The following is a 17263-nucleotide window of genomic DNA, read 5'->3' as shown; positions in this document are numbered from 1 at the left end:
ATTTCCAGATACGTTCTGTATGAACATTTTGTGACGTCCATTAAAATGATTTCCTCATTACATTAATTTAAAAAAATGGATGGTATTATGTCTTTGGAATAGTAATATTTATATAGTAGCATATTGTAATTATATTGTAATTATAGTCATGTATTGTGATATCTTTAGGAAACCTTATGAAATCTTATATTTTAAATAGATAAATGGAGCAGCATTTTCAGAACATTTGTAAAGGTAAGCTGAGGGCTCCAATATCTTTCTTAAAACCTCATCACCCAATATATCAATAATGCATTGTAAATACAAAGAGCAACTAGAGGAAACAAAATTGCAAATTTTGCCCTCAAAATCAATTTCCTCAAATGATTTTACCTTAAGGGTGACACCTAAGCTAAAGCCAAAAGCAGCCTATAATGCGCAAGAGAAGGTCAATGTGTGTGCGTGTATGTGTGCGTCTGTGAAGTCAGCAAACTGATTTTTCTCATCTCAGGCCTGCCTCCCCTGGATTTGCCTAATTACTCTCATTACTGTAAATAAAGGGAGAACACGAAGCAGAAAGCAAAGTTATTTTTGCCCACATAATGAAATGCTTTTCATAGAAAAGGAAAGAGCCTGATGCAGCATGCCTTTAGACAGAGACACCTCACTATAATGGGTTTGGGTCTGACAAGTTTAAAAGTTTAAATGAGTACATGTCAGTGAATTCTCACAAAACATTTGCATTTTTATGCCGTACTCAGTTTGGATGTAGGAAAGGATGTTTATGGGCAAAAATAAAATCATTAAAGATCCCCTCCAGGCGTGTATTAAGACATATACAAATAGTCTGCATGGAACATTAATGTGTGTCTGATTTCTTTTTAAAAACCAAAAAAAACAATTTCCACATTAAAATCATTAAAAAGCGCTGGTGGCTTCAAGTTTCTACATCACACTTGTATAAGTTGCATACTGGACAAGGCTTGACTTCCAAAATATTTGTGATGTGACAAATCATGCCTGTAGGCCCCGCCCCTTAAAATCTGATTTTTCATGAGCACAGCGAAACTTTCCAAAGATGAATGTGAAAACATCCTTCTAGTCTCAAACACATTTTTAAGTGGAGGACTTTAGCGGCGCTTAAATATTCCTCCTTGCTGGGGAAGCCTTTCAAGGACGTATGGACTCCTCGGATGTGACCCAGTTAGCTTTCTGTCGGAACAATGTGGATAGTGTGTACAAAAAGGGAAACCCAGTCTCTGGCGTCAATAGTCTCCTCTCTTTTCACCCCCGTCTCCTCTCCTCACCTCTATTTTCTCCTTTTTTTCTGTCATGGGTAAAATCTCGCTACTGGCTTTTTTTTTTGCTTTCCGCTGTCTTTTCCTCCTTTCCTCACCTCTCTCCATCACCTCTATTTCTCATATTCCAGCTGCTTTTACAGTATCTATCCATTCCCACCTCCCCTATCTGCCCTACATGCCTTTGCCCTCCCCCTTATACACAACATCCCTCCCCACCTATACCCCCCCAACCCCCTCACAAGAAAGGCTATAAAAGTGGAGGGAAATTCATTAGATCTAAAAATAAGCATGTCTCTGTCTGTGTGCTCCTGCCGTGTCGCGTCCCCGAAGGCTGTGCCGCGTTATGGATGGCCCTGTCTGTTCGCCTCGTCTGGGGTCCATGCACACACTCACAACACACATCACAGAATGCACACATTTTCCAAAGGACACTCAAAAGCAGTTATCACTTCTATTCTCCAGCTTTGTTATTGCCGTTATCCCCCCCTCCAGTCAATCTGGCCTTAGTCCTTTCCTGTGGGTTCACAACAGTGAGAATGGAGCTCAGAAAGCCAGCAGCAATAAAGTGCCGTCTCCTATTACCCAACTCCTTGCTCTGAACACATCACTCCTGCACTATCTACTTTATCTACTTCTATACACTTGGAAGAAACACACTGTCAAGCACGCCAGCGAGTGCACACACACAAACGTTCTCCAGTAGCAATCGACCACAGAAAATCTACCATACTATACGTAACTGCCTCTGCCCCAGCAGCAATTTATCAAAGCTGAAAATTGGTCTGTTTTGCTGGAGATAGTGTTAACCCAATAAGACGTCATCAACCAATATTTATGGCTGGATAATGTGCATCAAAACAGGTAACACATGTTCTTTGACATTTACAAAAGCAAAATGACAGTAAATAGCTTTTTTCCTCGTTTCACTCAGAAATTGTGCAATTTGCTCAGAAATGACACATTCTTCCTGTTGCATATTCATGTTTTCCTATTCAGGACAGAATATTATGTATTTCATCAAGCATAATGACTGATTCAGTCATCAGGAGTTAACCTTGGGGGGTAAAGTATTGTAGGGGGTGATGTGTACTAACTTTTGTGTGTGTGTGTGTGTGTGTGTGTGTGTGTTTACAGAGCGACGGCGCGGCAGGGTAAAAACAGGCTCTCCATTCAGCTCGGCTCGTCTGCGGAGCAGTACGGTGCTCTACCACATCTCTGGTCACCTCCACAGCAGAGAGAAGAGCAAGATTAAACTCAACAAGGTATCATCATACACTTCAAACAACGGGGCAGGATGTGACATGATGAAGGATCATTCAAAAGTGGGTGGGGGTGGACTGTTATATGGGAAGTGAGACGATTGCTGCTGTTGTTAACACAGTGGACTAAATCAAAGGCCAGGGAGCACAAGTATTGTGTCTAGGTGGAGAAGGGCTCTCCAGTTAACAAAACTAAACAGCATGTTGCATTGGCTGATGCTCTTTATCACAAATGACTTTAAATGAGCAAGCACGTCAGATATTTATAGCAATTTTTATCACAAGCATACTACATTGTCAAAGGTCTTTGTGACCAGAAGTAAATAATAATATTTTTATATATTAGTAAAAAGTTCAAATGTAATGAAAATAATAAATAAGTGATCATAAAATATAATGATTTAAAAACGTAATTGTTGAGCTAGCTAGTGTTTAACTGTAATTTCTCTGACTCTGACTAACCTTAAGTACTAAGTGTAATGCATTGATTTTTGGCCACTTGGGTGCAGTACAACAAGCTTTAACACAACTTTGGTATATTATCATCTTTTGAGGTGATATGGCAAATATTTACACTTCCAGCAAACACAGAGCAAGATCAGCATTCATTTAATAATAATAATAATAATTATAATAATGTTTAAGTGTTTGCTAACTCCTGAGGAAAAATCTGGCCATTCAGCTGCTAAATGCTCAACTTGTTGAGATTTTGACAATCAACTTGCAGACATGCTTACATGTATAAAGAAAGCTGGTTTAAGTTTTTTGATCATTTTGTTTGTGTACTGGACTTCTTGATGGGTTGGACCACCAAAGCAAAGTAAGTGGATGTAACAAGTTAGCTACTATATCACTTCTGTTTTTCAATCCTGTCCTGTCCAGAATGTGTTTGGGGATCCTCCTGCTCTGCCAGAGTACAAGGTAGCAGACGCCAAGAAGTCCAAATTCATCTTACTTCACTACAGCACGTTCAAAGCTGGCTGGGATTGGCTGATTCTACTTGCTACATTCTATGTTGCTGTGACGGTGCCCTACAATGTGTGCTTCATCGGTGATGATGATGACCTGACCCGCAGCACAACTGTCAGTGATATCGCAGTAGAGATACTGTTCATCATAGGTTAGTTGCAGAACTGAGGACTACACTGTTTACTTTGTTAATACTTTAGACTTTACAGTATAATAACCAGCATTTACAATGACCAAACCCACCACTCCATTTGTTTGTCTCTCTATTTTCCTGCCAGACATTGTTTTTAATTTTCGCACAACTTATGTCAGCAAGTCGGGCCAGGTGATCTTTGATGCTCGACAGATCTGCATCCACTACCTGACCACATGGTTCATCATCGACCTGGTGGCCGCTTTACCCTTTGACCTGCTCTATGCTTTCAAAGTCAGCGTGGTGAGTAGTCATATGCTTGATGCTTAACATGTAGGATTTAATATAGAACATAATCACTACTGTGCATTCACATTGTAAATTGTTTTTGTTTGTCACTCATGCTGTTGACTTCCAAGAACTCTTTGACTTAAAATACAACTTTTAATGATCAAATACAAACCCAAACAATATTTTATATTCAATATAATTTCTGAAAAAGTTGAAATATACAGTTAAAAAAATGGAAGAAAGAAATAAATTATAAACAAGGAAATATAAATTAGTAGAACGTGATTTAAATACTAAAAATCTCATGACTGATGGATTTCTCTGTAGCAGAGACCCACTTTCTAATCCTGTCAACACACTGGGGCATTGTAAAGTGCAACACCTCCAGCACATTTGACATTTCATAAGAATAGATTGCATGTAGTGTTCCCGGCACTGCTCCAGAGTCTCTTTGATTCTCCTTATTGATTCCACATACAGCAAATGCAATGAGAAAACAATCAAACGGGTATCATTAAAACCTTTTCTGTTCTCCGTGAGTCATGGACCCCTTAAAAAAAGTTGAACGGGGGAAGAAACAGAGATGTGGAGCAATTAGGTAGACGTTCTTGTCTCGCCCCTGGCTGAAAGATATCCCACAATGGAAGCACTACATTATAGGGAGGTTTGATTGGTTGCTTATGGATGTTTTTGCTTCTTGGACATGACATGTTTTGGCGGTGCTTTATGCTGCTGTCTGCTCTCACTCAACCACTGGCATGTTAATCAAAGGGTCCAATATATGAGTGCACGTGTGAACCAAACACACAAAAATAGTTAGCTCTTAAAGAATACTAGTCAACTGGGGCTCGTTTTAACAGGACTGAGACAGATTATAGAATGATAAGGAAAAGAAATCAACACCAAAAAAGAGGAGTAACTCTTGTAAAGAAAGCGGGTAGAGTGAGAAAGAAACCGAGAAAGAGAAGGAGGAGTGGCCAAAAAAGTGCTGTGAAAGAAAGTGTGATGGAAAAAAACAGAGACGTTGCCTTTTATACTATGAAGAGGAGGGGTGGGTGCAGTGGCAGGGTGCTCCAGGCGAAGGTGCCTGTTTGGTTCCAGACGCTATTAATGGAAATACCACACGCTCCCAGTGGGTCGGGATTTGGGTGTAGGGCTACTGGGCCAGAAGTTCCCTAGCCGCCGCCGCCGGGGAGAGAGGGAATGGCCTGTAATTGCTGAGCTTTCTGCATGATTGTCCCCTCTAAGGACGGAGCATTCAGACTGTTGTCCCCTTTGAGGACAGACGCCATCTTTCACCAAAATGAGCCAAGGGGCCTCAGCAGTGTCCCTCCCTGGCGTTTTTGTTTTTTTGTTTTTGTCGTAGCCCATATCTCTATCATTTCTGCTTTTTTGACATGTTTTACTGTCTGTCAATGGATCCCATTTCACCCTGGCTTTTCATTTATTTTCCTTTATTGTTAGTGCAATACCTATATTGTTTTTATTTCCTTCATATTTTCCTATTTCCCCTAATTATCCCCTCTTGAATATCAGTTGTTTGTTTGTTTTCCTTTGAGGAAGTGCAAGGGTGCAGCATTTCTAAAAGAAACACAAAAAAAATTGTTTTAATAGCAAATTGAAAAAATTTACACTCACTGCACTTCTTATTTACTTCTAAAACCAAATTTTGCTAAACTAAACTGTCTGAATGTTCACCCATTTCATATTTTGAAGAGGTTAATATAAAAAATCATCTACACAAATTGGTCTGTAATAAGATAATGCAAGCACTAGTCTCCTCCATTGGTTATGTCTTTACACCAGGGCCCAAAACAGGAATGTGTTATTACCTGCCATAACTGTTACAGTAATTATTAAAGCTCCTATGAATATGTCTCCTGGGCCTGGAGGCTTTGCTGGTATTAGAGAACAGTGTTATGCTAGCTTATTGGCCTGATACTACTATGTCAATTAAACAAAGAAGAAGAAACATGACCAGTCACACTGTTATGATTGGCTTGGAGCGCTAAAGGTGTGGCTGCAGGGGGAGAAATAATGAGCATTTCTGTAAAGTTATAAGCAAATACACACAACAAATATTGCCTTGAAAAAGGAAAGGGAAAATAAGCAATCAAGTAGGTAAATGTAAATTTCACACCTGACGAGCAGAGGACATGCAAATGTGAGTGGCGGGAGTGAGAAGGAAGTGGTAGAAGGAAATGTTGAAGGAGAAATTGGCAGGATGTGTGTGTGCGTTTGTTGGGTACATTGCTTACTGCTCATGCTGCTGGAGGAGAATGGGATATGGTACAGCAGCCGGCTCTCTCCATAGGTGGGTTGCGGGGTGGTGATAGATGGTGGAGAGGAGATCGAGCTTCTCCCCAGGGCTCGGTAGGAGGCTTCATTACCCCTCGTGCTGCACCAGTTCTCTATTTCTCACAGCAAGAGTGTGGAAAAACTGCCATAAAACATACTAGAGACACATGCAGGGGCAGCTCTGATGAGGACTGTCCACACATTTCCTCTCAGCTTTGTTGAAACGCTCTGATTGTGTAATTCTCTCTCACTCACACACACACACACACACACACACACACAAAATTCTCTCTCTCTTCTTTCTTCATCATTCCTTTACTGCCGATAACCCACACCCTCCCTCTTTCTTCCTCTATTTATTTTAATTATTACATTCTACCTTTTCTATAGAATTTCTGTCCCATTTTCTGTGCCCCCCCCCTCACACACACACACACACTAGACAAATACACATGCAACATACATCCTAATAGAAAGGTTACAAATATCCTCCATGTCCTCCTTTTAAGTAATACCTGGTGTGTATATATATATGTGTGTGTGTGTGTGTGTGGTGGGAGGGGGTACATTTATGTCTATCTCCAATGGGGATACACGATGGCAAGGCCCTAAATGATAGACTGTTGGTAGAGATTGCCTGGGGAGCAGGTGCACAATGGCTGACATTCACATCACATCTACAGCACGTGAATGTTGGAAAGGTGTGAAAGGGAACTTGTGTGCGTAAGTCAGTAAAAGGAAGCAGGAAGCTCTTGGCAAAAGTAGTTGCCTTTGTTAAAGAGTGACAGAACAAAGCATGAGTGAGACAAGAACACACACCTGTGAGCAAGTGCCTGATTGCTGTAATTGGTAATTTTATATTCAAGGATCCTTCATCAGGAAATCTTCATATAGATCATATTGTTGATGAAGCATTTGTCAAGTTCTAATTATAGAACCTGAGAGTATTTACGCAGCCTCTAATGTTAGAGAGGGCATGGAGCATGGTTAAGAGCTTATTGTCACCTGAGGCAGAGCTATGTATGCGATTGTGTATTAGTGTGTGTGTTTGTGTGTGTGTGTGTGTGTGTGTGTGTGTGTGTGTGTATTCAGCTGGTTTATCTCTTTTCCCATGAAATTTACTGTCTGTAAAAGGGTGGCAAGATGGTGGCAGGCTGCTCACTTTCATGGTTTCTGTTTCACTTTATATCTGTGTCAGTCTCTCTGACCTTGCCCACCAGAAAATTTCAAGAAATGAAAAGGAAGTTATGTAGTTATGGAACTTAATCAGTGCTTAGTAAGGAATGAAATATGTGTTGCCTTCAGGAGCTATAGTTGTGGAGAGGGAGGTGGTAACGATGCATTGTTGTTATACGTGTGTATTTTGATTGTACATGGTGGCAAATCCAACTGTGACACCTGCCATCTTCAGGAAATGCCCTTTATGATAATAACTGCATGAAATCAATCCATTCGCCATCTGCATCCTAAAAATAACTTCACCTTGTTTCTGTTTATCCCCAGGTGTCCGTGGTCCACCTGTTAAAAACAGTGCGTCTGCTCCGTTTGCTGCGGCTGCTCCAGAAGATGGACCGTTACTCGCAACACAGCACGGTGGTCCTGACGCTGTTGATGTCCATGTTTGCCCTGCTGGCCCACTGGATGGCCTGCATCTGGTACATTATTGGCAAGATGGAGATGGAGGCTAACGCTTACAACTGGGATATTGGTGAGTGAAAGAAAATTATGCCATTTAGTAAACCCTCAAATCCCCAAAACACCTCCCAGCTCAGTTTGATTTTGATGAGCTCCACAGCATCATTCCTTCCACACTGGGAGTAATATTACCAACCCACACAGCACCATATTTTGGATCATTTTCTTGTGCTGAAACATTTCTCTCCTGCCACAGCTCCAGCAGGGGCGCTATTAGCAGTGCACCCATCTCATTGTACTACTACTCCCCAACCCACTCTGCATTCAATTCACTCACTGCTGTAGTCTGATCGGAGATCAAACATGTGCTATTAGTTTTGTCGAGTTTTGTTCCACATAGAAATTAATAATTAAATTTTTAATTAAATTAATTACAATTCTATTTGGATTGTGCCATATCCTAACAGAAGTTATCTCAGAGAATTTTTTTTAAATAGAGTAGGTCTAAACCGACTCCATATAAAATTCTATATATAGGCCTACCCAACTATTTCCACCATAAGCAACCGACCGTGTCAAGAAAAAAACGTTCTTTTAACAGGCAGAAACCTCGAGCAGAGCTCTAGGTGGGCAATGGTCTGCCTCAACCAGTTAGACCGGTTAGAGAGAGAGAGAGAGGGAGAGAAGGGCGTAGTGGGGAAGAGAGAGAAATACATCTCTTATTGCCTCCACACCCACAAGACTTTTACTGGCTTATTTTGGATACACACATATTGGTCATAAGCAAACATCATAATCTAGCCTTCATACAGAGCCATAAAACTGAACAAGATACTTATTTCTGTGCCACCCCAAAATGAGCACTGGCCTCAGCCTGGCCACTCCAATGAAAACGTCCGCCTTTGGATATTGGACACTATACCAAAACCAGGAGGTGTATCTTCAGGCACCGTTAGAGGTTAGATCAGTGTTACTGGGGAATGTAATGCGTAATTTCATAGGCCTGTATTCCTCCAGCATAAAGTAGCTATATGATTTCTTTAACTCTTTAACTAATGCTTATTGATTTTATATAAAATATGATGTCATACCAGCATGACACTGAATCTGCTGACAAAGCATGACAAATAATAATATTGTGGAGATTCAAATTTAGTAAATAAAATACTTTGCTATTATCAGATTAGCCCTGACTGTCCCAAGATATAATCCAGTTTGAATAATGAATGAGCTGCAGTGAATAGACAGTAAACAATACTAATGTCTGTTTACAGAAAAATTAACTGGAAGAATCAGAGCTCACGTGTGAAAAGCGATAGTTATACGACATGTGTTCAACAAGCGAGCACAACACTAAAGCCTCATACTGCCACTACTACCTGCAGCAAGACAAGGTCAGCTTTCATACATGATGCTAAAGGAGTAACGACCATGCATCAATCATGTTGCCGCTGGGTTGGGACGGAAGGACCTGAAAACCATCCATTAAAAATGAGAGATTTTGTAGAAGGGACTTGAGCTCAGTTTCAGAATAGATCTGACGGTTGTGCTCTTGATGCACATGTAATTGTTTGTGTTTGTTGTACAGAATGCTTGCAGTAGTGAAGCCAGATGAATTATTTTCATTTTATATTCTTCTAGCTGAGGGAGCCATTATTTAGCTTTGTCAACCTCTATACTAAATCAATATAAAGGGAACACTTCCATGGGTAAAAAACTGTAAGAATAAATGGCTCATGACTTGTGGCTCAGAATGAAAGCTATAAAGCTAAAATGTTTTTTTATTGATCATCTAGCATTAACACAAAAAATATATTTCACTTTGATCACATAAATCCCACATATATTTTATGTAGGAAACTTCTCTTTCCCCACTTTTCTACTCTTTGATTTACCTTTTGCTTCGTCTCAACTCTCACGTTATGTGTGGGGCTTGGTAAACATGTCAATACTCTGGTGCACTGCAGTTTCATTGCTCATTATTTCCAAATCAACAGTGGTTCTGAAAAGCTATTGATGCATGAAATGCACAGTGGGGGTGAAGGTGTGTGGGGGGGGTTCCGGTAGGTAAGAAATTATATTCACCCAAGGACCTGTTTTTCATCATGGACCTCTTTCCTGTGAGATTTCAAGCTATTAAGGCAAATGTTTATGTATAACCAGGATTAAAAACTATCTAGCGTAATAATGCACATTACCGAAGTATAGAGGAATTGCTTGGTGTTAAAGCACTCCACTAATATGATTAATCGTAAAGGGTTTGAAACACGTAATATTAAGAGGATCCAGAGCGAACAGTATGATTCTTCTCGTAAATTCCCGCTCAGCCTCCAGGTCGTTTATTTAATGAGGACCCTTGGGCTGATCTCTGGTCAGTATCGATGAGCTACACTGCTTGCAATTACCTTGCTTTGGGGTCTTTCTAACTGGTTCTGGGTCAGCATTGACTGGGTCATGAGAACGATGCAGATTTCTCTTCACCAATTACTGCATTTCAGTGTCATAAAATAACAGGTCAGTGCATGAGGCAGGATTAATGTGTTGTATCTTAATTATGTGTTTCTGATGCTGAACTGAGTGTTGAAGTTGGGCAGCTATGAGGGGCTTCCATCCAATTACCATTCATCAGTGTCTACAGGAGACTCTCCTGGGATCCGCTGCATGTCTCCACACTGTACTGACCAAGGATCAGTTCTGGTTCCCAAGCTGATCTACTTTTTGTGTCAGCTTCGTTTGCATCACATGCTCCGCTGCTCTAAGCTTTGAGATGTCCACTGCAGCTCCTTGTATACAAACCAAACAACAGTTGCGTGAATGCAAGACAGTGGAAAAATTATGGAAAAAGTTTCATAATAAGGCTCCCTTTGATTCTTTTAGTAATTGCTGTAGATACTGCTCAGAATAGTTGTGGTTTCTTGAAAATGATTCTCCCAAGTTTGCCTCTTAATGACCATTTTCTTGTGACAGATTGAGCTTTCCAATGTTATCAGCTTGAAAAACACAATGAAAGTGTATTAGTTGCTATCTCTAACCATCCATTTCTCCTTCTATCCATCAATATCCCCATTTTACACCATCTTAACAAACAGGATGGCTCCATGAGCTGGGGAAGCGCCTGGAGTCGCCATACTATGCCTTAGAAGGTGTGAACGGGACCAGCAGCGGCCCCTCCATCCGCAGCGTCTACATCGCCTCACTCTACTTCACCCTCAGCAGTTTGACCAGCGTGGGCTTCGGCAATGTGTCAGCCAACACTGACACTGAGAAGATCTTCTCTATTTGCGTCATGCTTATCGGAGGTACACATGATACACACATCATTGATCACGTATATGTTAAGTTTTATAAAAATCACATTTTTTGATGATCACATATGGTTTGGAGGTGACTTTTGCTTGCTTTGTGTCTTACACAATTTAAACAATTTACATTCAGACAACAGCATGTAAATATTTACATCTACTAATAATCCATCATGTCTTTGTTTAAAGATTCAATATCAACAACATGGGGTTTTCTTCACTGCCCTGTCACTTGTTCTATTTAAAGTAAAATATAACTGTGGCCAAACACACATTTGTGTATTTGCACATACACACAGTTTCATTATAAAGCAGCGGCATGTGTTAGGTATATTAAACAGACCATTGAAGATTGCAAATCTTATCCAGTTTAAACTGAATTGTTACACTACGTTTTGGGTTTTTTGGGGATGAAGAGAGTTCACTGTGACAGGGTTTTCCCTGTGGACACTCCCCACTCTCGTTCTGCTAAATGTTAAATGTCCCTGGCTGCCTGAGGGCAGAACCAGTCACAGATGCACACCACACATACACACCGTCCCTTGTGTGTTAACACAAAATGAAAACCAACACAAAGCACCTGTTCATATTTATGACCGAGCATAGGTCAGATGTGGTGTGTTTGTGGAAGGAATTGGATTATTGCCTCATTAGAATGAATAGCAGATCTTCTTTTATTCCACTATACAATTCAAAATATTAATATCTGTATGCCTAAAGAGGAATCATTTGATCTGAAAAAACAGTTACCTAATGCAGTTTTCAATGCTGTGACTTAAGAGCAGAATTTTTTTTAGTCACATGACACACACTAAGCATGTGGTCTGCGTTCGGTGCTTTCATGTCCAGAGGTGTGTGACACATCTGCAACATGGTTAAAACCTAAATGAGATAAGGAGAATACATTTTCTGTGGGCGTAAAAGATGGCAGGTATCTGTCATACTAATCAAATTGGTTCCTCTCAGTCCTGACGCTGATGCTCCTGCCTGAGAGGTGCTGAGTTGCAAGACAGGAATGTAAATTTAATATTTAGCTGGTTGACTAGTTTATCTGTTTATTTGATCACAGAAATATTCCAATAAGAATGATGTTTAAACATATTTACATGGCAGAAGAAATTATCCAGATCAGGTTTCAGAAACTAGATTTTTTCATGGGTTGGAATCTAATTAAGTAAGTAAGTACACTTACTACCTTTGTCTGACAGCTTTAGTTACTAGTTTTTCACTCATTTCAGATTCTAATCTGATGAGAAAATGTCCCTTCTTCTCACTTGATTTTTTACTTCAGTAAACATTTTTCTAATTCAGTCAGGACCACTTTTGTCACAAGAAATAATTAATTTCCAAATGCAGAATGTTATATTTAGCTGTATGGCTCTGTTCTGGGACCTTCTTGCCCTTCCATGTGGAGAGCAGCAGCAAAGACCCCCAGGGTACAGAACGGAGCAAGCATCAATGACAACAGAAATTACATTGATTAAATCAGATAAAAAGGGAAGAGCTGGGGTGGAGGCGGGTTGCAAAGCGTCTAGCAGAGGAAGAAGCAAGGGTAGGCAGGCTAAAGCAGCTTAAATAAGGCGCCCTGAATGACATTTGTCATTTGGATGCTTGAGAGGAACAATGCTGAGCCATCAGCTGATGTGTGTTCGAGATCAGCTGCTATCAGCTGGTGTAGCTGGAATTATGAGCTGAGTTTGACTTTGTGGCCTGCCTGAACTAATGCTGTGCTCAATTAAGTTTATGGTCTTAATCTTTAGAGTTCTTTCATACAGCATGATATTATTGTTTTTAAGAGTAAAATAGGTATTGTTTGGGCCGTGGCTACTTTGTGATCAGGATTGAGCTGAATAGACCAGGATAGAGGTGTAGCAATGCGTATCCTCTCCAACTCCACTCTCCAGATATGATCATTTCTGGCAAAAAAAAAACCAAGATGGCAGCAGCCATAATGAGAAGCTTCAAAGCAGTAGTCCACAAACCAATGGGTGACGTCACAGTGGCTCTGCCCACTATTTATTACACAGTATGATGTTGCACTGCACTTCTTGTTGTTACTGAAACAATCTCTGCTTGTCCTCTTATTACACTTTGTCACTATCTAGTTTTAGGAGCTAGACAAAAATATGTCTGCTGGTGCCAAGCTTCTGCCATTAAAGTAGCATCTAGCAGGTTTTCCTATTTTGGTTCCCTGTGTTGACAATCCAATACACAATTTCACTTCCACTTTTATTAATGCTTATGCTCTATTATCTCTCCCCTGTCTTACTCTCCATTATGTCTTCCTCTGCTTCCCCTCTTTATACCCACAGCACTGATGCACGCACTGGTGTTTGGTAATGTGACAGCCATTATCCAGAGGATGTACTCGCGCTGGTCCCAGTACCACACCAGAACCAAAGACCTCAAGGACTTCATACGTGTCCATCATCTGCCACAAAGCCTCAAGCAGCGAATGTTGGAGTATTTTCAGACAACCTGGTCGGTCAACAACGGCATTGACTGTAATGAGGTACCATAAATACATAAACTTAGGCTGGTATAAATCCTTTTTCTCCCTTTTCAGTTAATTTATGTTTTTGACAGCCAACAGAACAGCATATAGGGATCAATAAGTCATTTAAAAGATCACATACTTCTCACTCCTCACATATTGTCCACATTCAAACTCATCATGAGAGTGGTAATGTGATCAATATTAGACAATCCTCCACAATGCAAGAGCATGATGTTTTCCTCAGCACTGACTGACAAGGAGGGGACAGAAGACAAGAATGAAACATTAAGACATCACGTCTGTCTTACATGGTCATTTGTGGGTGACAGGATATTTTGTAACCTTAATATTCAGAGGTTTAAACCCTTGCAGAAGTGTTTTCTAAATTGCAGCAAAATACCAAAAACCGACATAAACATACATATTAACATAAACTGAAAAATGGAGACATGTGGAGAACGGAGAGAGGTTTACAAACTTGGCATGAGGACAGCTTAGAGAAAACACAAACAGAAAAAGGAGGGCGAGCAACACCTTTTTCTTGACAAGCCCAAAGAAACAGAGGCAACCAGTTAGCAGTCTAATGGCAGCTCGTCCCTCCAGGCTGTGAATGCCTGCGAGACAGCTGTCAGAGCTCAGACCAGAGTTTAGATGGAGTGATGATGATGAATCCCAGGCAGATGAATTATAGATGGGCCTGTTGATTAAAGTCAGCCTAGCTCTGACGACTCATTGATCGACTCTATGTGATGGTGAGCTCCAAATCTTTGTCCTGACAAGGAGACAGACAGATAGATGATATGCAATGTTTTGACAGTGATAGGGGTTTTCCAGATTGCATTTGAGTGTTTGTGTTACGTGTATAGCAACTGTGTATATTGTGTTGATTTACACAGTAGCATATTAGAAGTATTTGTGAATAATAGTATATTTTAATATATAAATGTTTATTCTGAGGGTCCATTATTAGTAGTGGATAGTTAATATCAACGTTCTAGGCTCTGACTCAAAATGCCTTCTTCTAAGATGTAGTGTATATTTACCCTCACACAAACCAATCATGTTATTTTTGTTTATTAGGGACTGGAAATTAAAATATACACAGAATGTCTTCAAAGATGGAGGTTTCTAAATAAATAAACCTAACTTGACTTCACACTGATGTGTACTGTAGTACAATAGCTTAGGAATCAAATCAAAGGCAACTAAGGCTGGAAATTGAATCACTTAGTTGCAGCATGGTTGTGTTTTCACAGCTGCCTTTCCTCACTCTTGCCTGCTTCCCTCTGTCCCGGCCTCATTCCCTGCCTTTCTCCCTCCCATCACCTTCATAGCTGCTGAAGGACTTCCCGGACGAGCTTCGATCTGACATCACCATGCACCTTAACAAGGAGATCCTGGAGCTGTCGCTGTTTGCCTCCGCCAGTCGCGGCTGCTTGCGCTCCCTGTCGCTGCACATCAAGACCTCCTTCTGCGCTCCCGGAGAGTACCTCCTCCGGCAGGGTGACGCACTCCAGGCCATCTTCTTTGTCTGCTCAGGGTCCATGGAGGTGCTGAAAGATGGCATGGTGCTGGCCATCCTGGGTACGATGGAGGAGGCGGTGTGGATAAAGGAGCATGAATCCCTCTGTGCCATCATTATAGTTTTACAAAGAAAAAACTCCCAGCAGCAAGCTTCTAACAAAGCTCTGTGCGGCTCATTGTGATAAAGCCAGGTCTGTAAATGAGCCCATTGTGTAGAAACAGGAGTATTACAGTGTCCTAAAGGCTACCACTCATTCTCAGAGCCTATTGTTATTAAACTCCCATGAAATCAACTCTAGTTAGATGCTATTTTTTCAACAATATGTTCTAGCAGTGAGAGCCAAAGAAGGATTTATCTCTCGCTTTGCAAGCAAAATGGGGGAGCTAGATTCTTAATTCTCTAAAGCTTTTTTTGTCAGTCAACATAACAGTGTTGATAATTACTGGCTGGTCCAGTGAAGGTAAGCAGAGCTGACAGGCAGATGTCAAATCAGACCCAGCACTGCAGATTCTATATATTATATACCACTAATCTATTCAGAGAAACCCAGGATTGTCCAATTCCGTATGAGTTAAGCCACTCCAATCTAGTGATGTCCAGCTGAGTATGGTCAAGTCTATGGAATAGCCTTGTAATTCCGTCCTGTCCACTTTAATCTGTGTTGTTCAGTTCAGTCCAGCCCATTTCATCAGGCCAATTCACTAGAGTCAGGTCATTTCAGTTTGATCTAGTCTAGTGCTGTCTGGTCTAGTCCATAGTTGAAATCCCTCACTATTTGGTACCCAGGGCCAAATTTGTAAGCATTTTCATTTGCCGAGTTAAATGAATATTTGACTCACTAAGGCACTTAAAATATCAGCTGTTGGCATTGACTTATGTGCAGTTCTACAAGAGTAATATAAAACTTAAAAGGTGTATTTTATCAAAACCCTGAAATCAGCAGTTCCAACAACACAAATTTAACAATGCTAAAATAGACGCTGGCTTCTTCTCATTAATAGAGAAATGGGGTTCCAAAACATTTGCTAAAGCTGCAATTCAGCTCAAACTTATTTTTATTTTTGTCCTTATTCATACAATTATAATAGTCATCATTTTTATAGAGAGTGTTGTGCTGTTGGAAGTTATTATGTGAAGTTCTAATGAAAATAAAAATAAAAAGTAAAGACTGCTTGTTAAAAAAGTTGTTTTAATATATAAGCCATCACAACCAGTGACAGACCACCTCAGGGATCTGACCCAGATGAAGAAACTGATCTGGCAGACACTTCGGCCACAGCAGGTGGACGGTGTAGATGGTTCTCATATAAAGGAATATCTTAATCTTAATCTTAATCTTAATCTTAATATGACTGGTGTCTCCATAGAATCCTGAGCTAATATCCAAAGTGTCTAATTAGCAGTTTGAATCAATTAAAGTACAATGTCACTTTTTCTTTATTCTATCATGAACTGCTACGCTTCCTGTCAGAATATTTTAACTTTTATCACATTTTTAAGTGTAAATTGGAACAACCAGGGAAGAAATAGGGTTGTCAATTGTTATTGATTGTTATTTAGAATGATCCCACTTTTAGAATGATTGACTTTATTTTATTTTATATGAAATCTGAAAATAAGAAAATGATTCAGAGGAAATTCCATAAGACAAAATTATCTCAAATTGGGTGTTCTGTGGACTAAAGTGCATCTACTGTGGGGGTCATTGCCATTAAAAAATTTGGGAACTGATGTAGACATCCCAGTCTCAGTAGACATATGCACCAATGTCTCCTCTTGCTGGTTGTGTTGACAAATTTGACCAAATTGACCAAACTAAAACTAATGTAATTTCCTGTATATTTGATTTTGGTTCATTTTGTAAATATACAATATATAGTTTTATTCTTTTTTGTTAAGTCAAGTTTCTATTTTTATTTCAGTTAACTAAATTGTTTAGTTTTAGTTAACGTAGTCGTAGATAAGAAGATTGATGCTACTCTCACACTTGTGTGGTAAACATGACACTACAGCCAGCAGTGGGGCGAGCATAGCAGCAGCTGTGAGGTTAGGGGAAACCGCTAACCTGGCTCTC

General features: G+C 40.2%; 1 protein-coding gene across 1 annotated transcript in view; it reads left to right on the top strand.

Moving 5' to 3' along the window:
* The window catches only part of kcnh8 (potassium voltage-gated channel, subfamily H (eag-related), member 8), a 49747-nt gene that overhangs the window by 19793 nt on the left and 12691 nt on the right, over positions 1–17263 (top strand). The window contains exons 4-10 of the mRNA XM_035681532.1: positions 2415–2542; positions 3422–3659; positions 3787–3944; positions 7734–7938; positions 10955–11164; positions 13480–13679; positions 14999–15248. Of these exons, the coding sequence (XP_035537425.1) occupies positions 2415–2542; positions 3422–3659; positions 3787–3944; positions 7734–7938; positions 10955–11164; positions 13480–13679; positions 14999–15248 (1389 nt within the window). The remainder of the gene's footprint in view (positions 1–2414; positions 2543–3421; positions 3660–3786; positions 3945–7733; positions 7939–10954; positions 11165–13479; positions 13680–14998; positions 15249–17263) is intronic.

Source organism: Morone saxatilis, unplaced genomic scaffold (genome assembly GCF_004916995.1).
Source record: "Morone saxatilis isolate NCDOM2014 unplaced genomic scaffold, NCSU_SB_2.0 Contig9, whole genome shotgun sequence".
NCBI lineage: Eukaryota > Metazoa > Chordata > Actinopteri > Moronidae > Morone > Morone saxatilis.
Note: the sequence above shows the minus strand (reverse complement) of the source record. Positions and strands in the feature narration are given on the sequence as shown.